This window comes from Felis catus, chromosome E1 (genome assembly GCF_018350175.1).
Source record: "Felis catus isolate Fca126 chromosome E1, F.catus_Fca126_mat1.0, whole genome shotgun sequence".
Taxonomy (NCBI): Eukaryota; Metazoa; Chordata; class Mammalia; order Carnivora; family Felidae; genus Felis; species Felis catus.
The window spans coordinates 13920590-13941947 of NC_058381.1; the positions used below are offsets into that span (position 1 = coordinate 13920590).

The following is a 21358-nucleotide window of genomic DNA, read 5'->3' on the forward strand; positions in this document are numbered from 1 at the left end:
CTCTGATGGCCATCTTCCTGCATGGCTCACTGTTACTCTGAAACCAATCTTTGTGAAATTTAGTTTACTGTCTTCCTTGACCCAGAGGGGCTCCACTCCCAGTAGCTCTAGTTCAGTGACTGACAGTACCGCCTACAAGGTACTCAAGTCAAACCTGAGAGCCGTCCTTGACTCCTTCCTCTCTTCGTCCTCACGCATTTACTGTATGTTACCAGTCTCCCTTTCTTCTCACTTCTCGTATACATATCCCACGTACATACACTTCTCATATGTGGGCTACATATCCCACAGCCACCATTCAGGTCATTTCCCTCAACTGAACCATCACAACAAGTCTGGTCTCTCCACGTTTACCTACACTCCCTTCCATCCCATTGACATTATCCAGAATCATTCTTTTTATAAGTCAAACCTGCTTGTGTCACTATTCTAATTGAAGAGTTTCCTCTTTCCATTAACATAAAGTCCAAACCGGTTTACATGACCCACAAGACCCTATTTCATCAGATCAATTAGCTCATGCCTAGCCCTCTCTCCAATCCAGCTATACCAAGTATTTCTCATTTTCTCAAAGGCATCCTGCTGTCACCCACCATATGACATCACATTTTCCATTCCCTGACACATGCTGTCTCCACCTCATTCCATCCTGTCACCTAGTAATTCACCCTCCAGATCATTAAATAGCCATTACTTTCTCTTTGCTAGACTTTAAGGATAGGGGGAGGTTCTATCTTGTTCACAGCCAAACACTAGCATCTAGAACAATGTGATGAAAGAGAGACAGAGAGAGACAGAGACAGACAGAAACAAAAGAAGGAAGGGAGGAAGGAAGGAAGGGAAAGAAATTTATGACAACCCAAGGGATTGCTTATTTGTTTCAGCATTCACTGAAAATAGTGGAGGTTGAAACATTCACTGACACCGAGGCCTTCCAAATCATAGCTCCCATATCTAAATCTATCGTATTGATTTTCAGATACGGCACTACAGATTGTCCAGAATTCCTCCCCCGGGTCACAATATTACCCCATCTCAAGATATCCTGCTATATGGCTTACACTCATCTACCCAAACAACAGTGCTATCATTTTTTTCCTTAAGATTTACCCCACACAGAAAAATAAGATATTTGCCCCACAAAATATCAGTATTGATGCAGGAAGAAATGAGATGGAAGTGGAAGTTGAGAGATCATGGAAAAGCAAAAAGAATGAGGATAATTTCCAATCTCTTGGCTCTAGTTTCTGGTCTCCTCCAGACACCCTTCTCACAGTGTGAGTCAGGATTGACAAGAAAAACCAAGAGCATTTCAGGATGAGAAAAACATCTCCTAACCCTGAAGAGAGAGAAGAGTGCACTCACTGCAGGCTGTTCACCAAGGTCATGGGGCTAAAACAGGCATATGCATGTGTTTCCACACTTGGACACAGGAAAGATCTGTTACTACATATTAGTGGGGGGAGGATCCATCTCTGACTCTTCAAGAATTTCTTTCTCTGAGAAACAAGTAGGGCCCATCTATTCTATAAAATACCTGATTAGGAGCCCAACTCAGTCAGATATTACTTACAAATGCTGCCATTGAAGAGCCATATGAACTTTACCTACCCCTCACATCCTACTTGCTTCACCTTTAAAATGCCAATACCGCCTTCTCCCTGACTACCTCACAAAGCTACTGTAAAATGAAATCTCTTTTGAGGAAACTCTTTGTGAAACATAGAGGACTCTGTTGTGAAATACTTATGGATACTATTTTAAATAAAGAGATGTAATCTGGTGACACTAATCAAGCTATTTCTAGAATGTTGAGCAGGTTTTCTTAATTTTTAGACTGCCTGAAGAACAATCCCATAGAGTCACATCATAAAACCTCAGTAATATGAATGCTAAGGTTGGAAGAAGCCTAAGACATATACCCTCTAGCCTAACTTATCATGTATGTCTCAAGGAGACGTCAGGGCTTTGGCCCAAGACCCCTCGCTCTTTTATTCATTATAAACTCATAGAGATTCAGATTGTAGTCATCGCCTGAGTCTATGCTGTCCTTTCTCACTTCTCTCATTCTGACTTCCTGGGCCTGCGGGACAATGGGTCCCAGTGGAACCTACATGGTGGGGGAGGACAGTAATAACAAACAAAGTAAATTTCAAACCTCCCTGGGACAAATCCCCTAGGAAGTATGAAGCAGGGACTTCTTAATTACTAGCCATCTTTGGGTAGGGGAACAGGCAACAAAGAAAAGAGTTCATGCCCTGGTCCCACCAGGACCTCTGCCTTAGCTACCAGAGCCCAGAAGGCCTCTTCCTTCTTTGACTTCATTATTTTCACTCTTGAAGTATTTGTCTCCAGAAGTGCTTAAGAGTGATAACCTTTTTTTTTTTTGTTTTGGATTATTGCTTCAGAAATATTATCTTTAAAACAGGAAAAGAAATGTTCTTTATTGATCAACTTATTCAATAATTGAGTCCCATAATTTCTGCCTGCTACATTTAGGAAAAGTGACCGTGAGCTATTTTCACACATCACTTGTCACTTAATGATGAAATCTAACCATCGTCTGTAAACACAGACAGTCACTCCCTCCTTAGTTTCCCAGCCATACCTAGCCACATTTGACAACTGTCTTGGATCTTGGATCTCTGTGAGGCAACTGGATGACAAGGATAGATGGAAAGAAAATGGTGCTGTCAGCAAACTAAACAACATGTGTTATTTAAGATTGAAGAGTTAAAGAAAACATGGCATACCCAGGAAACTCAAGGAAGTTCAGTGTGACTGTCACATATTATTGGGGGAGAGAATGCAAGGGCTGGGGTGAGAGTCAGGCAGAGTCCTGGTCAGGCAAATCTTATAGAATGTGGCAAGCAAGGCCACCTTCATCCTCAGCAAAACATCTCTAAATGGCTTTAAAATGAGAGGTTCAAATTTCATTTTTAGGACAGTAACTCGGATTGAAGGACAGCACATTAGCATTAAAAATGAGGAAAGCATAGAAATCATTAGAAGGCTATTTCCATATCCCAAGGTGAGAGATAATGGTTATAAATGGTTTCAAAGTGGATATATTAGAGAAATGTGTCACCTATAAATATCAACTAAATGTTTCAACCAAACAAACATTTCTTGACACCAGTGTCTTTGGAAATAAAATAAACAAACCTCCCCCACGTAGTGGGTTGCAACCCACTACTGTCCATGTAATGGGTTGCAGCAAGCAATGTTCCTGGTGCACAGTCATTTAAACACACACACACACACACACACACACACACACACATACGGGGCATGTGTGGCTCAGTCGCTCAAGCATCTGACTCTTGGTTTCAGCTCAGATCATGATCTCATGGGTTTGTGAGTTCGAGCCCCGGTTCAGGATCCACACTGACAGTGTGGAGCCTGCTTGGGATTCTCTCTCAGCCCCTCCCCATGTGCATGCATGGGCGCTCTTTCTCTCTCTCAAAAATAAATAAATAAACTTCAAAAACAAGTAAATTTTTTAATATTTTTATTTTATTTTATTTTATTTTATTTTTGAGAGGGAGGGAGACAGGGCATGAGCAGGAGAGGGAAGAGAGAGAGGGAGACGCAGTATCTGACGCACACTCCAGGCTCTGAGTTGTCAGCACAGAGCCTAACACAGGGCTAGAACTCACAACCTGTGAGATCATCACCTGAGTCAAAGTTGGTTGCTTAACCAACTCAGCCATCCAGGCGCCCCCAAAACAAATAAACCTTTAAATCATAAAAGCTATCATAGAGTTGCAGACACAACAAGAACTACATAAATTAAAGCTTCAGAGAGAGACAGACTGTTCTGAGATGAGTACAACTGGCTAATTTTATGTTAGAGGCTATTTGCTGAGTCTGGGCACAGACTGAGGCAGAGGATATCTGCTAGGGAAATAGGAAGCATCGAAGCTGGTAGCAGTTGTACAGTACTGGAGTAATAAGTTGGAAATTTGAGGATACATAAACACATGGGTGGTTTTCCTCAGGGGACATTTGATGAGTCTGGTGCAGTGAAACTGGGAGTGAGGCCAAGTTTTCAAACAGGCAGCATAAAGTGTCCTACAGTCTTTCAGGACTCGAAACCAAAGTCTCATCACAGGAAGAGGCCTTCTCCAAACACATGTCTGGCCTTTCTCTCAAGATTGTTTGCCAAAGCTTGACGTTTTGTGGGGCAAGAAGCTAAAAAGCTAAGCAAAAGAAAAAGTCTCTAAAGATAATCTTCCATTATCTTTTAGAACTGAGAAACTCATCATGTTCTCAATCAAAAACCTGAGACTACACACCCTAGCAGTAGTAAACTTAGTCTTTCTAAGTTTCCAACCCAGCCCTAAGTCAAAATCAATCTCTGGTTGTACTGAGTGATCAAACCACTCACCATACCTGCATAGCAAGAAAGGGAGAACTACCCCTGTTAGAAGATAACATCATCCAAAGCCACAGCAATCTTAATGGCAATAATGTCCAGCATACAATTAAAAAGACCAGAAATATGGAAGAGGCAAAATCCTGTGGCCAATAAGAGAGAGAAAAACAAAATTAAAGAGAAGGAGGAAGATAAAGGGAAAAACAGCAGGAAAGACAAGCTGATTTTATTGGTGGCAGACAAGGAATTTAAAATACAACAATTAAGGAGCAGCTGGGTGGCTCAGTTGGTTAAGTGTCTGACTATTGATTTTGGCTCAGGCCATGATCTCATCATTCATGATGAATAAGTATTTTCCAAACCAGTACAAGACATAAAGCTACAAGTTTAGGTTGCTCGGCTAACCTATTGTATAAATTCAAACACAACTAAATCTACACATATAAGAACCTCTTAAAACCAAATACAAAGGAAAACCTTAAAGCAATTGGGGTTGAGAACAAGGGCACATTTCCTTCATAGGAGTAACAATTAGAATGGCACCTAACTTCCTAACAGAAATCATGAAGAACAAGTGCCACATCGTCTTAGAATTGTTGCAATAATAGAGACTATATACGGCAAAAACATTCTTCAAAAATGAGTGGCATTTTCTGACAAACAAAATTGCAGGAATCTGTCACTACAGCCTCCACAAAGAAAATTTTTAAATACTAAATGAGGTGCTTGCAGACAAGATGGAAATAATCACAGACAAAAACTTAGAAATGCTACGTTGTAATAAGTCAGTTGTAATAAGTCAAGGATGCATGTTGTAATCTCTAGAGTAAAAAGAAAAATAAAACAATATATAAGAGGTTTATATAAGGATAAATAGATTTAAAATATTAGACTTGTGAATTTCAAAAGAAGACAAGAAAGGGAAAAAAAGAATATAAAAGCAGATGGTCAACACAAACGTTTGGCCAACTAATCTTTGACAAAGCTGGAAAGAATATCCAGTGGAAAAATAGCGGTCTCTTCAGCAAATGGTGCTGGAAAAACTGGACAGCGACATGCAGAAGAATGAAACTGGACCACTTTCTCACACCATTCACAAAATAAATTCAAAATGGATGAAAGACCTAAATGTGAGACAGGAAACCATCAAAATCCTACAGGAGAAAAAAAAAAAAAAAACAGGCAGCAACCTCTTTGACCTTGGCCACAGCAACCTCTTATGAGACATGTCTCCAGCGGCAAGGGAAATAAAAGCAAAAATGAACTATTGGGACCTCATCAAGATAAAAAGCTTCTACACAGCAAAGGAAACAATCCATAAAACTAAAAAGCAATGGACAGAATGGGAGAAGATATTTGCAAATAGCATATCGGATAAAGTGTCAGTGTTCAAAATCTATAAGAACTTATCAAACTCAACAGCCAAAAACCAAATAGTCCAGTGAAGAAATGGGCGAAAGACATGAATAGACACTTCTCCAAAGAAAACATCCACTTGTACCCCAATGTTCATAGCAGCACTCTCAACAATAGCCAAATTATGGAAAGAGCCTAAATGTCCATCAACTGATGAATGGATAAAGAAATTGTGGTTTATATACACAATGGAATACTACGTGGCAATGAGAAAAAATGAAATATGGCCTTTTGTAGCAACGTGGATGGAACTGGAGAGTGTGATGCTAAGTGAAATAAGCCATACAGAGAAAGACAGATACCATATGGTTTCACTCTTAAGTGGATCCTGAGAAACTTAACAGGAACCCATGGGGGAGGGGAAGAAAAAAAAAAAAAAAGAGGTTAGAGTGGGAGAGAGCCAAAGCATAAGAGACTGTTAAAAACTGAGAACAAACTGAGGGTTAATGGGGGGTGGGAGGGAGGAGAGGGTGGGTGATGGGTATTGAAGAGGGCACCTTTTGGGATGAGCACTGGGTGTTGTATGGAAACCAATTTGACAATAAATTTCATATATAAAATAAAAAAAAAAAAGAAAGAAAACATCCAGATGGCTAACAGACACATGAAAAGATGCTCAACATCACTCATCATCAGAGACATACAAATCAAAACTACAATGAGATACCACCTCATACCTGTCAGAATGTCTAAAATGAACAACTCAGGAAACAACAAATGTTGGCAAGGATGTGGAGAAAGGGGAACCCTCTTGCCCTGTTGGCATGAATGCAAACTGGTGCAGCCACTCTGGAAAACAGTATGGAGCTTCCTCAAAAAATTAAAAATAAAACTACCCTACGACCCAGCAATTGCACTACTAGGTATTTATCCAAAGGATACAAAGAGCTGATTCGAAGGGGCACATGTACCCCAACATTTATAGCAGTGCTATCAACAATAACCAAAATAGACACACATACATACACACACTCACACACACACACACACACACACACACACACACACATGCACAATGGTATACTACTCAGCAATCAAAAAGAATGAAATCTTGCCATTTGCAACAATGTGGATAGAATTAGAGTGTACTGTTTTTAAGCAAAATAAGTCAGGCAGAGAAACACAAATGTCCTATGATTTCACCCATATATGAATTTAAGAAACACAACAGATGAACATAGTGGGAGGGAAGGAAAAATAAGATAAAACAAAGAGAGGTGCAAACCATAAGAGACTCTTAAATACCGACAACAGGCTGAGGGTTGATAAAGGGGAGGTGGGTGGAGGTTGGGCTAAATGGGTGATGGGCATTAATAAGGGCATTTGTTGAGATGAGCACTGGATATTACGTGCAAGTGATGAATCACTGGGTTCTACTCCTGAAACCAATAGCACACAGTATGTTAACTAACTTAAATAAATACATTTTTAAAAAATAAAAAATAAAACAGATGGGTCAAAAAAATTTCTGAAGTAAGATGGTGGATATAAATTCAAATATATCAGTAATTACATAAAACCTATGCGGTTAAATACTTCAAATGACAATTAAATTTTTCAAACAGAATAAAAAAATCAAAACGCAGCCATATGCTATTTACACCCTGCACACAATAATCAAAAGAAAATATATACCGTGGAGATATTTTTAAGGCAAGAAGTATTACTAGAGATAAAGAGTGATATTTTATAATTAAAAATAGGTTAACCTAGCAAGACGATATCACTATTCTAAATCTGTATATGCCTAAAAGGATAGCTTCAGAATATAGGAAGCAAAAAAAAATGGTAGAACTAAAGTTAAAATTAATAAAAGATACATAAAAATGTTAAATAAACACATGCACAATCATTCCATTCTAGCATGAAAGCGATCATAGGCAATATGTAAATGAATACGCCTGACTATGCTTCAATAAAATTTATTTACAAAAACAAGTGGCAGGTAGATTTGACTCATGAGCTACGGTCTGTTGACCCCTAATGCAAAGCAAACATACACAAGATTTTTAAAGCTTTCCTCAAAGTTCAGTGATGAAACAAAAGTCCCCTATCACCACATTTATTCATCATTGTACTGGAAAACCCATTTTCAATAAATGGCACTGAACCCATTGGATACCCATACTTTGGAGAGAAAAATATACCTTGATCTCTCCCTCACCTGACAAAAAAAAACAAGTCTAGATTGATAGGAGATCTAAATGTGAAATGTAAAACCATATATCCTTTAGAGGAAAATATAGAAGTACATTGGCAAAGATTCTTTTTAAAAAATTTTTTTAACATTTATTCATTTTTGACAGAGACAGAGCGTGAGTGCAGGAGGGGCAGAGAGAGGGGGAGACACAGAATCCAAAGCAGGTTCCAGGCTCTGAGCTGTCAGCCCAGCTGAGTTGGTTTCTTCCTTGTAAACCAGATTTGTTTCCCAAGATCCTTGCATATAAACATTGGAGCGATTATCCAGGTTCATCTCAACAAACTGTCTTGGGACTGCCTCCCCTGTGTCTTTCCAAAACTGATAAATAGCCCTGATATGGCTCCAGTTCAGCCCCTTTTTTCACAAACCTTGTATCCAGGGTTCAGTTCTCAGAGGGTTCACAACCTCACTTTCTTCTCCTTTTGTGCAGGCACTGAAAATCCAGGCACCAATTCCCACCCTATTCAGAAATAATGCCTTACTGTCCTTTGTGTCCTGACAGAATTTTCATCCTGTAGAAGGAAACTGGAGGCAACGTACTACATAACTCTGAGACCAGCACAGAACAGTGGGTAAGGTCTGGCCATCTCAAACATTCCCTCTCTCTCTGTTTCTCTCTCTCTCTCTCTCTCTCTCTCTCTCTCTCTCTCACACACACACACACACACACACACCTTTCTTCTCTTCTCCATTTACCTCTCATGACCATACCCACATACTTTAAAAGTCTTCATATAATCTAACCCCTTAGTATTTAAAGGTAACACAACAATCCCTCCAACCTCTTAGCACTCCACAGTTTTCAAAGTGCTATCACATGCTGTCACATGTAATCCGCAAGCCTGCATAAAGGGCTTAAGGGGTGGGATGAGGAGGTTCACAGCTCAAGCAGCTAGGGAGCAACCCAGGAGGTAAGAGAAGACAGTTTTCTTTTTTTGTTTTTAAACATTTATTTATTTTTGAGACAGAGAGAGCATGAACAGGGGAGGGTCAGAGAAAGAGGGAGACACAGAATCTGAAACAGGCTCCAGGCTCTGAGCTGTCAGCACAGAGCCCGACGCGGGGCTCGAACCCACAGACCGTGAGATCATGACCTGAGCCAAAGTCGGACGCTTAACCGACTGAGCCACCCAGGCGCCCTGAGAAGACAGTTTTCTAATGCTGAGTCTGGAGCCCTTGCCGGTACGGCCTCCCACCACCCATTCTCTCCCCTCTCCACCCAGCCACACTGCAGAGAGCCTTATGTTCTAAGGCCAACTGACCACACAAGCATTCAGAAACCACGGACTCTTACAGACTCAGAACAGGATTCCCCAAAGTGCACGATCAGAATCACCAGGTGATTGTTAAAAATGGCTTGGTTCTCAAAACATAACGAGCCTTTCCGGGAAGGGGGCCAGAAAAGCAGCTTTTTGTTTTAAAGTATCACAGGTGATTCTGATGCACACTAAAATGCGGGGGACACTTGCCTTGAGGGCTCGAAAGCAGAGCCATCATGGCCTCTGGGTGTCCTCTGACTTTGGGAGGCAGTAGTTTCTGATGAGGTCTCGGGAGTGGAAAACCTTTGTCTCCATGACAGAAACAGAGATGGTAGCCAGTGCTCAGAACGGAGACACTCAGGCCATTGCCATGGTGCTCGTTTTCATCCTGAGGTCACTTCGGGGGTCTTGGAGTCGTCTCTGAGATGAGCCCATCAGTTCCCATTTTCATTGAAACTCTTTGCTTTCCTGAGAGGCAAGCAGTCCCTTCGACTTGAAGCCTCACTTACACACTCTGAGAAACAAATGAGCTCAGTCATAGTGTAGAGACTTAACAGAACTGTATGAGTAATGAACAGATGTGGACACACAAAAAAGCATGTCCTAAGGATCACTCCTATTTTAACTCAAATGCCCAAGGACCCGCACATGATTGCTCTGTAATTTGGAATCCTAGGGTTAAAAGAGAATGAACCATCATCTACCTCCACTAAGTGCTTGAGTAGACTGTGAAATCACAACTCAACCCGCTGTATTGTGAGCTTGTTTGAATGTCTTCCATGGCGGGGAATGACTTCCCCCCACCGGCCCCCTTTGCAGGTATGGCACTTACGTCATCTGGCAGACGGTCTGACTTGTCCTTCTGTCTCTCTTTTATTTGCTAGCTACTGACTTGACCAATCCACACCCATTCGCATGTGAAGGCCATAATAATACAGTTCCTCACTGTTCTCTCCTCTGTGTACAGAACACCAAGGGGCCAGCCACAAATAAGTCCCCCCTCAACAACCTGGGTCACTCCCTGCAGACACAGGCGTGCTGAAGTTGCTCCTATGTGAGTGGGTTGAAGAGCCACATCCAGGATGGAGACAAGAATGGGGCCACCTATCCCTCTTGGTTCTAAGAGCAGGATTTGCTACTGGAGCAGAGACGGGAGGCAGTCAGAACATAGGGAAATGATAAGGGGACTCCTTTGGAGATCCTCATTACAGCACTTCCCGTCTACACAGGGCTTTAAGTTGGAGAAGTGCTTCCACATCCAGTATTTGTGGGGTAGTCTCTAAACCCACAGTGAGGTAGGCATGTCTGCAGCACAGCATTTAGGATGTGGACTTCAGAAACACAAAAGGAGAGTCAAATCCCAATTCCATCGGTTACTAGTCGAGGAAATTCATTAATCAACTGAATCTCAGTCATCTCACCCAGAAAATGGGATAATGGAAACAAACAGTGCTATTTGCTGTGTGGACTAAATGCAGGGGTGGGTGGGGGGAGGTCAGGGGAGAGAGGTGTCATTCAACATAATGTCTGGCCAAATACTCAGTGAACGTTTGTTAAAAAACCACTTGTGGGTGTTAAATTGAGCTTTGGACCTAAATATATGACCCAGAATGTCCTTCCACTGCACTGTGGGTGCTAAACATCTGGGAATTCAAATGTTTTCACTGAGATAACAAATCTACTCACATGCTAAAATGCTGGGCCTCTCTGGGCTGGCCTCACCTGCATCCTGGCACTCCAAATTACCTTACTCTCCTAGGTCACTCAGTTCCCACATCTACATTTGCTCCTTCTACTGCTACTACAAACTTATCATGTTCAGCCTGAACCTGCAAAACAGACCCGACACGCCCACGGCACACTGGCTCATTACCCAAATGACTACATTTTTATCCATAGTGTTGCTTATTCATTGAGGCTCTTGGGCTTATGACTCTTCCCTATTCGTTAAGCTCAAATGCACAGAATGCCTAATATTCTATAGAGTTCAGCTCAACCCTCACTTCCTAATCCTTATGCCATACCTGACCCTGTGAGAGGTCCTTTAGATACAGGAAAGAAAACAATACTGCCCCTCCTCTGACGGCTCTCACAAGTCTCCCAGGAGAACAGACAACTAAGCAAAATGTGGGATAGGGTGTCCTAAAAAAAATGTAAAGACCAGGAAATGATAGAGAGTTTAGAATGGTATCTCTGTGGCAGGAGAAGATGCCACCAGCAGGAGATGCTTGAGTGAGAGCTATAATGGATCTTGCCAGAAGAGCAATGGAATCACAGAATAGAGAAAACGTTCACTTAAAATTCAGTAAAACAAAAGAACAGCTGGTGCGAAGGACAAAAGCAAAGCATTGTGAGTACTTAGAAAATACAAGCCATGAGCCATCACTGGAGTAGGGAGAGCCGGAGATCCACGAGGGAGGAGGGATCCTGGCACTTTGACCACCTGGCCATAATCATGGGCTATTCCAGAGGAAATGGGGGAGCTCTGCTACTGTAGAGAAGCCACATGGTAAGATCCGTAATTTAGAAAGTGCACATTGTGCAGCAGGGAGGGTGCTCGGCCAGTGCAATGTACTTTACCTGCATTTCCTCGTTTCCTCCTCCCATGGACACTTAGGACTAGATACAACCAATATCACCTAAGCATAATTGATCATTTTTCTATATTACCAAGTAGGAATAAATTATATTTTAACAATTATCATAAACATACATATATGTGGAATACACACCTATCTATGAAGGCTTAATTGTGTGCCTTTAAATGTATGGATTGTGCAGTTTCTTTAAATGTGTCTCTAATGATGAGAGTTTCAATTGCTTCTTTTTTCTTTTTTACTACTTAAAACTTTTTAGTGTTTATTTATTTTAAGAGGGAGATCACACGCACTTGGGGGTGGGGATAGGGGCAGAAAGAGAGGGAGAGAGAGAATCCCAAGCAGGCTCTGTGCTATTAGTGCAGAGCCCGACATGGGGCCCGATCATGACCTGAGTCGAAATCAAAAGTTGGTCACTTTACCGACTGAGCTGCCCTTTTTTTATTATTTTTAACAAGATCCTGATAAACATTTTATACATGCATGTGTATGTTTCTATCTGATTATATTTTAAGATACATTCCTAAAACTGAGATTGCTCAGAGGAATCTCCCTTTTAAGAGCTTAAGACATGGTGTCAAGTTTCCCTCTAGGAAGTTACAATCATTCATTTCATCAGATATAAAACTGCCTGTTCATCCCATCTTTTGATAAGTAGCAAAGCTATATGTTTGTTCCTATGTTTATTGACTCTGACCTTTTTCTTTTGTGAGTCTTCTTTTGTTCATGTCTGTTGCTATTTTCCAATGAGGGTTGGTAATTTTATTATTGACTTAAAACAGTTCTTCCTCAGGATGCCTGGGTGGCTCAGTTGGCTTAGCATCCAACTCTCGATTTCAGCTCGGGTCTGGATTTCAGGGTAGAGAGTTCAAGCCCCAGGTCGGACTTTACTTTGGACTCCTCACTGGGTGTGAAGCCTACTGAAAAAAAAAATGATTTCTCTATAAAGCCTATTAAGCCTTTGTCTATCACATACGTGGCAAGCATTTTTCCCTTTTGGCATTTTTCGTTTATTTGTATTTTATTGCTGTATTATGGTGATGTGGAAAGTATTTTACTTTTATGAAAGTAAAATATGGCATAGTTTTTCATAATTTTTGTTTCATAATTTTCACAATTTTTCATTGTTTTCTGCTATCAATGCCATTCTGATGAATGTGGTTTTTCTCTTGTTGCTCATGCTTTTGATGTCATATCTTAGAACCCTTCCCTAAATCCAAGATCACAAAATTTCTCTAGGTTTTCTCCTAAGAGTTTTATAGTTTTAACTCTTACGTTCAATTTCAAATTGATCCATTTCAAAGTAATTTTTATATATGGCGTGTGAGAAGAATACAACTTTGGCATGTGCCCGGTGGCCCAGCACTATTTGTTAAAAATATCTTTTCCCTTCTGTGTAATCTGCATTCCTTTGTCAAAAATCAGTTGACCATGGATACGTGGTTTTATTTCTGGACTCTCAATTCTCTTCCATTGATCTATACTTCTATCCTTATGCCAGTACCCCATTGTCTTCATTACTGTTGCTTTGTAGTAAGTCTTGAAACTGGGGAGTGTGAATTCTCCAAATTTGCTCTTGGTTTTCAAGATTGTTTTGGCTATCCTGAGTCCCTTGAAATTCCATCTGAATTTTGAATCAATTTGTACAATTCTGCAAAGAAGTCAGCTGGGATTCCAACAGGAATTGCATTGAATCTGTAGATCTATTGGGGGACTATCACCATGTTAACCATATAAGGGTAGGTTATTGCTTTGAGATCTTCCTTCTTTCTTAATATAGGTATTTACAACAAAAGTATTCCTTCTAAGCACTACTTTAATGGCATCCCATAAATTTTGGTATGTTGTATCTTCATTTTCATTCATCTCAAAGTATTTTCTGATTTTGTTATTTTTTCTTTGACCTATTGGCTGTTTTGGAGCGTGTTCTTTAATTTCCATAAATATGTGAATTTTCTCAACTTCCTTCAATTTATTCATTTCTAATTTCATTCCATTGCACTTAGAGGACATACTTGGTGTCATTTTTATCCTTTTAAAATTATTGAGGTTTGTTGTATGGCCTAGCATATGCTCTATCCTGGAGAGTGTACCAATGGCACTTGAAATGAACCTTGTTCTGTTGTTGTTGGGCACTGTGTTCTACGTTTATTGTTAGGTATAGTTGATGCAGAGTATTGTTCAAGTCCTCTACTTCCTTGTTGAAATTCTGCTTAGTTGCTCAATCCACTACTGAAAGTGTAATGTTGAAATCTCCACTTACTCTTTTTGAATTATTTATTTCTCCTTTCATGTGTTTGTTTTCTAGTATATATTTCAGTGCCTATGTGTTTATCGTTGTTTTCTTACTGATCAATTTACCCTGTTAACCTTATAAAGTATCCCCCTTTGTCTCTAATAAACTTAAAAAAAAATTTTTTTTAATGTTTATTTATCTTTGGAAGAGAGAGAGAGAGTGCGAGCAGGAGAGGCGAAGAGAGAGAAGGAGACACAGAATCTGAAGCAGACTTCCAGGCTGTGAAATGTCAGCACAGGGCCCGACAGGGAGCTCGAACTCACAAACCGTGAGATCATGACCTGAGCCGAAGTTGGACGCTTAACCAACTGAGCCACCCAGGTGCCCCTCTAATCACCTTTTTAAATTAAAGCCTACTTTGAATCTCTAAAATCTACTTTTATATTTAAAGATTAATGTATAGCCAGTCTATAGTTTTTCAGTGGTTGCTGCTTTCCCATCTTTTTATTTTCCACATTTCTTACTGAGTTTTCAAAGATGTTCCTGAATGTTTCTTCATTTGCTGTTTGCCCTTAGGACCATTTCCATTGGTTTTAAATCCTTCTATTTAATATTCTCACATGTGTCATTTAGAAGTGGGTCAGTGGACCTCCTCATATTGTCATGCCAAAAGTCAATTGCCCACCACTATATTTTTAAATTTCATGATCTTATTTTTCACCCAAAAGGAAAATCTCTTGAAAGAGGGTCACTCTCTTTGACAGATGCAATATCCACCTGCAATTGGTACCATGAATTCATTTTTTTAACTTTTTTTAATAAGTCTTTTGCATAAAAGGATTATTCACCTGAATACTTGGAATGACACAAAGCACTATTTTAATCTGTCTATGCATTTTCAAAGAGGCAGGTTGGGGTTTGCTACAGGTATTTTTAGAGGCGATGGAGTAGTGTCACCAAAATGAAATATTAATTTATGATTAATGTATAGTTAGAAGTTCCAAGAAATGTCACAGAAAAATAAGGAGAGCATTAAAGAAGATTCTCATAAAATGAAGGGAGACATAATTTTAAGATTGGAAAGGACATTCTAAGTCAGGTAAATCAGTGAAGGAAAAACATCCCTCACATCTCAAATAATAAGAACATCAAAATGTGAACAGTTATCTGTCTCCAAACAGTGGAATTCAGTGTAATTACTGAATAGAAGTTGGTAAATTTTAATTTTAAGATCAAAGAAAATCATGCAGGCAGCAATATAAAGTTTTTCAACAAGAAAAATATATAAGAAATGACAATGTTGACTTGGAGAAAGTCACCCATCAGGTTGTTGACAGACTAAAGATGAGGGAAACAAAAAAGCTGAAAATACATTCACCAAAATGTTACAGTGGTTGCAAGGCAGAAGTGGGGATGATGCTTGCTTTCTTTCAATTTAAAATTTTCTGTATTGCTCGAATTACTAATACTGGAAACTTTGAAAAATAATCAATAGATTGTAATGTATTAAAAGCTATTTGGGGGAAATGAATTCCATGGGGTTTATTTAAAAATTTACATCTTAAGGGGGTGCCTGGTGGCTCAGCAGGTTAGGCATCCAACTCTTGATTTCGGCTAGGGTCATGATTCCATTGTTCATGAGTTTGAGCCCCACGTTGGGCTCTATGCTAACAGGGCAGAGCCTGCTTGTGATTCTCTCTCTCTCCATCTCTCTCTGCCCCTCTTCCACTCATGCTTGCTCTCTCTCTCTCAAATTAAATAAACTTTAAAAATACAAAATTTAAAAAGTGAATGGCACATAAAAAAAGAAACTATAGATAAACCTCATTCATAAAAATGACTATAAAAGCCTAAATAAAATAATTGCAAATCAATTTCAGTATTTTATACTGGGAATGCATATGTGGTTCAATATTACCAAAGCTAACAGTGTAATAGGCACTGAAAAAGCATTTGATTAAAAATGAAAATCCATAGCTAATTATTAAAACACTATTGGTAAAATACAAACAGAGGAGTTGCTAAATAAATATACCCTCTTCTGCTTAATTTTTTAAGGCTTTTTACTGTATTTAGAATAAAATTTTAAAACCTTAACAAGTCTAAGGGCACCTGGATGGCTCAGCCGTTTAAGCGTCCAACTTCAGCTTGGGTCATGATCTCCCAGTTTGTGAGTTCAAACTCACAAACTCAGAGCCCCCATCAGGCTCTGTGCTGACAGCTCGGAGTCTGGAGCCTACTTAGGATTCTGTGTCTCCCTCTCTCTCTGCCCCTTGCCCGTTCACTCGCTCTCTCTCTCTCTCTCTCTCTCTCTCAAAAATAAACATTAAAAAAAATTTTTTTAACCTTAACAAGTCTCTGCAGGACCTGACACCTGCTTGCCTGCATAATCCCACATCCCACTACTCTGATCTTCAGTTGGGCCATACTGACCCATGTTTAACTCCTTACATACAACAAAGGCCCCCTCAGGTGCTTTGCACATGCAGCTCCCTAGAGCGCTGTTTGATCTAGACTTCATAGCCTGGCCTTTTTCATCCTTCACATCTCAAATAATACAATCATTAAAATGTGCCCCATTGTTATTTATGTCTACACAGTGGAATTCAGTGTAACTTATTTATATGTCCTCCTTTTTATTCTTTTTTTTATTTTTAAGATGTTTATTCCTTATATTTTAGGTTTTCAAAAGGAAAAAAGACACATTAAGTTACTTTAATCTTTGGTGTGCTTGAAATGTGTTTGGTAAGAAAGAAAATATTGATCTCATCTTGCCCCCAAAGTGATTAGTGGTCTCAATGCCTCTTACTGAATAAATACAAAAGTTTTTGCCCAATGAAAGTGCTACTGTAATTATCACCTAAATCCTACACGTTCTTTGGTCTGTACCTGAAGTTTCTCTCCATTTCCGTTGATCTGTTCATTCCAGCACCAATAGCACACAGTTTTATAGCCCTTTAAATATGGCAGCAAAACTGTCCCCTTGCTCTCTCTTTTTCAACGTTTCTCTAGCTGGCTTTCACAATTATTTTGAGGTTAAACATAGATGTTTTCTTTAAAACCCTGTTCAAAGTTTTACTTCGAATAGTTTAAATTTTGATTAATCCAGTAGAATTAGAATCTTGGTATGTTTTGCCATTTACTAAGTTTTTGCTGTATGCATCTGTGAAGAATTTAAATATCCTACCTGAATATTAACATTTTAATGCATAGATTTGTTTGTTGATAATGTGATTGGGTTGTTTCACATTATATATGTATATATATAATTTTATTTTTTTATTTGAGAGAGAGAGAGAGAGAGAGAGAGAGAGAGAGAGAGAATCTTAAGCAGGCTCCATGCTGAGCAGAGCCCAACACAGGGCCCAATCCCATGACCCTGGGATCATGACCTGAGCTGAAATCCAGAGCCACTCAACCAACTGAGGCACCCAGGTGCCTGTTTTTTGTTTTTTGTTTTTTAGGTTGTTTTTTTTTTTTAATTTAAGTAATCTATACACCCAACATGCAGCTCAAACTCACAACCCCAAGATCAAGAGTCACATGCCTAGGGCATCTGGGTGGCTCAGTCAATTAAGTGGCAATTCTTGATTTGGGCTCAGGTCATGATCTCGCAGTTCATGGGATCAAACCCCACATCAGTACAGAGCTTGCTTGAGATTCTCTCTCTTCCTCCCTCTCTCTGCCCCCTCCCCTCCCAAAGTAAATAAACTTAAAAAAAAAAAAGAGCTTCATGCTCTTCAATCTGAGCCAGCCAGGCAACCCTTTCACACCATATTTTAAACTTATTATTCCTGATTATTGCTTACCAATAACAATAATGATAATAATAATAATAAATATTTGTTGAGTGCTTACTGCAAGCCAGCTCTTTATTGCTTCATTTTCTTCTCACCCACTTTGCACATAAAGAAATGGAGACTTAAAAAGCTCAAGTAACTTGCTGGAAGTTTCACAGATAAAAGTGTTAGAGCTCAGATTTGAAGTGTTTTCAAATTCGTTTTTATTTCTGAGGCATTTTCATATTTTGGTCATTTGTTTTCGGTTTCCCAAGTACATCATCCTATCAGCAAATAATGATAATTTTTCCATTTCCTTTCCAATATTTTTACTTTTTGCCCTAGTCCAATTGTATAACAGCAATTTCTTCTACTGCATACGTCTGTTTGAAATATCATGTAAGTCTATACAATATCATAATGTACCATACTAATCTTAAGCACTTCAAGAAAGTTGTAAGATGATATGATTTAAAATAAGACATGGGCATTATTCCTACAGTATGGAGTATGCTAGATTAGAAGTTGCTGGAATGACTAAGTTGCGTGAAAATTTTCCATGTCATTAACAGCTTTCGTATGCCACTGCATTCTCTCTTAATCCAAAAAAAAAGTTATAAAATTTAACCTAAGGTATTTTTGATGCTAAGAAAACAGTTTATTTTGCTTATTTAAATGTCCTTATTCAACTGAGGACATTAAGTAAACATTTGTTGGTGCCTATGTTGCAGACAGTTGGGAAAATGCATGGAAGCAACCAGAGTGGAGTCTCCGAGTTCCTGCTCCTGGGGATCTCGGAGAGTCCTGAGCAGCAGCGGATCCTATTCTGGATGTTCCTGTCCATGTACCTGGTCACAGTGGTGGGAAATGTGCTCATCATCCTGGCCATCAGCTTTGATCCCCGCTTGCACACTCCCATGTACTTCTTCCTGGCCGACCTCTCCTTCACCGACCTCTTCTTCGTCACCAACACAATCCCCAAGATGCTGGTGAGCCTTCAGTCTCAGAACAAAGCCATCTCCCATGCAGGGTGTCTGACGCAGCTCTACTTCCTCGTCTCCTTGGTGGCCCTGGACAACCTCATCCTGGCCACAATGGCATATGACCGCTATGTGGCCATCTGCCGCCCCCTCCATTACACCACGGCCATGAGCCCTGGACTCTGCATTTTGCTCCTCACCTTGTGTTGGGCACTTTCTGTCCTCTATGGCCTCACCCACACCCTCCTCATGACCAGGGTGACCTTCTGTGGTTCCCGGAAGATCCACTACATCTTCTGTGAGATGTATGTCCTGCTGAGGCTCGCGTGTTCTAACACCCAAGTCAATCACACGATGCTGATTGCCACAGGATCCTTCATCTTCCTTGCCCCACTAGGATTCATGATCATGTCCTATGTCTGCATTGTCAGAGCCATCCTCCGAATACCCTCAGCCTCTAGTAAATACAAAGCCTTCTCCACCTGTGCCTCACATTTGGCTGTGGTCTCCCTCTTCTATGGGACGCTTTGTATGGTATATCTGCAGCCTCTCCAATCCTACTCCATGAAGGACTCAGTAGCCACAGTGATGTATGCTGTGGTGACCCCCATGATGAACCCTTTCATCTACAGCCTGAGGAACAAGGACATGCATGGGGCTCTGGGAAGACTGCTCCTAGGGAAAGCCTTCCAGAGGTTGACATGAGGTAATTTTGGAAAGGGCATTAAAGTAGAAATTGGGAGGGGGGGGTCTGGGTGGCCCAGTCGATTAAGTGGCTGATCCTTGATTTCGACTCAGGTCATGATCTCATGGTTCATGAGATAGCGCCCCATGTTGGCTTTCGCGCTGACAGCAGGGCACCTTCTTGGGATTCTCTCTCTCTCTTCCCCTCCCTAAATCTTACACACATGCACACAATGTGCACTCTCTCAGTCTCTCTCTCTCTCTCTCTCTGAATAAATAGATAAATAAACATTAAAAAAATAGAAACTGGGACTTTCCTTCACCATGTGCAAGACATTATCCTATGGGGGAGTGTTTAGTACATAGATCCAGCTCAGAATGAGCTCATGTATCTACGATGAAGAAAAGAATTGTATATGTAACCCAATGTTCACCAAACCACAGAAGCCTTGGCAACAAATAAGGTCAGTGATACTAATACTGGAAGTTTGCAAAATCAGATCCTTCAACTTGCCTGACACAGGACCACAGTCCCAGCCTTATCCACATATACCCAGTTATGGCCCAGTGGAGACTCTTATGTTCTCTAGAAACACCCAGACACTGTCTCTGAACTCTGAACTTCTCTAAAGAGCCTGCTGCCTGCAAACCATTTACAGAAAACAACTGGCACCACTCCCGCTGCTGGTGTCCTGGCTGAGGCCACCCCATACCTGATGCTCTGTTGTGCACAGCTCCCACTACTTCAGTTCCGACTCACATTTCCTCTGGACATAACCACCGATGTGCACACAGAAATGACAAGAGATTCCTCTCTGTTGCTCTGGGGAGATTTTTGATTTTGGGGCATCAAACAAAACTACCTCTCTTGCCTTTTCCCTGCATTTCTTTTCTGTGCAAGAAGTCAGACTCTATCTTTGGAAAACTCCACCCTGTCCTTTGTCCCTGTGGTTCCTTACCTCTCATCTCTTCTTCATTCTCTCACAACAAAAGCCTCAAGCATATTAACACATGTTCATAAACAGGAGTGGCGGTGATGGCAGCAGAAGGGAGGAGGTAATTGTAAGACCTATGATTCTGACAGCAATTTTTTTTTTCAACACCATCAAGCAATTCTTTGACACTAGCTGGATGGGTATCCTTTAATTCAACTCATTTTTGACACTATCTACATGGAGATAGCCTCAAATCTCACAGGTTAAGGGCTCAGTCCTATAAGACTTCCTTCCCCCCACTTCAGACACCAATCGCAAGTTTGCCACCCATGCTTCTGACAGACCAGCTATAAATCGGAGGTTCCAACAATCCCCTCCTTGGGATCCGTTAACTTGCTAAAGTATCTTTAACTCAGAGAACTATTTTACTGATTAGATTACTGGTTATTTATTCAGGAGCAATCAGATGAAACAGATGAATAGGACAAGATATGTGGGAAGGAGCATGGAGCTTCTATGCCCTCACTGCATATCACACTCTCCCCAAACCTCCATGTGTCACCAACCCGGAAGTTCTTGAACTCCATCCTTTTGGGTTGTTATTGAAGCCTCATTACATAGGCATGGTTGATCAAATCATTGGTCACTGGTGATTCAATCTCCAGCCCCCTGCCCCTCTCCAGAGGTAGGGCGTGGGGAACAGCGGTGACGAGACTGAAAGTTTCAACACTCCAATCACACATGACTGGTTCCCCTGGATATTTGCACTGCAGTGTAGCAGGGAGAAGATCAACATTTCAATAAGTGATACCAGACAAATTGGATATCCAATTGTATGTCCAACTTTTGGGAGAAAACTCTCCCTCACCTGATGTAAAAACCAAGTCCAGATTG

The 21358-nt window shown here is 40.4% G+C and overlaps 1 protein-coding gene across 1 annotated transcript; it reads left to right on the plus strand.

Moving 5' to 3' along the window:
• The first annotated feature begins 18584 nt into the window (after positions 1 to 18584).
• Positions 18585 to 19550, plus strand: LOC102900923 (olfactory receptor 1D2-like). Its single transcript, XM_006939992.5, has one exon. The coding sequence runs from the start codon at positions 18588 to 18590 to the stop codon at positions 19548 to 19550; it is 963 nt and encodes a 320-aa protein (XP_006940054.5). The 5' UTR covers positions 18585 to 18587.
• Positions 19551 to 21358: the final 1808 nt, after the last annotated feature.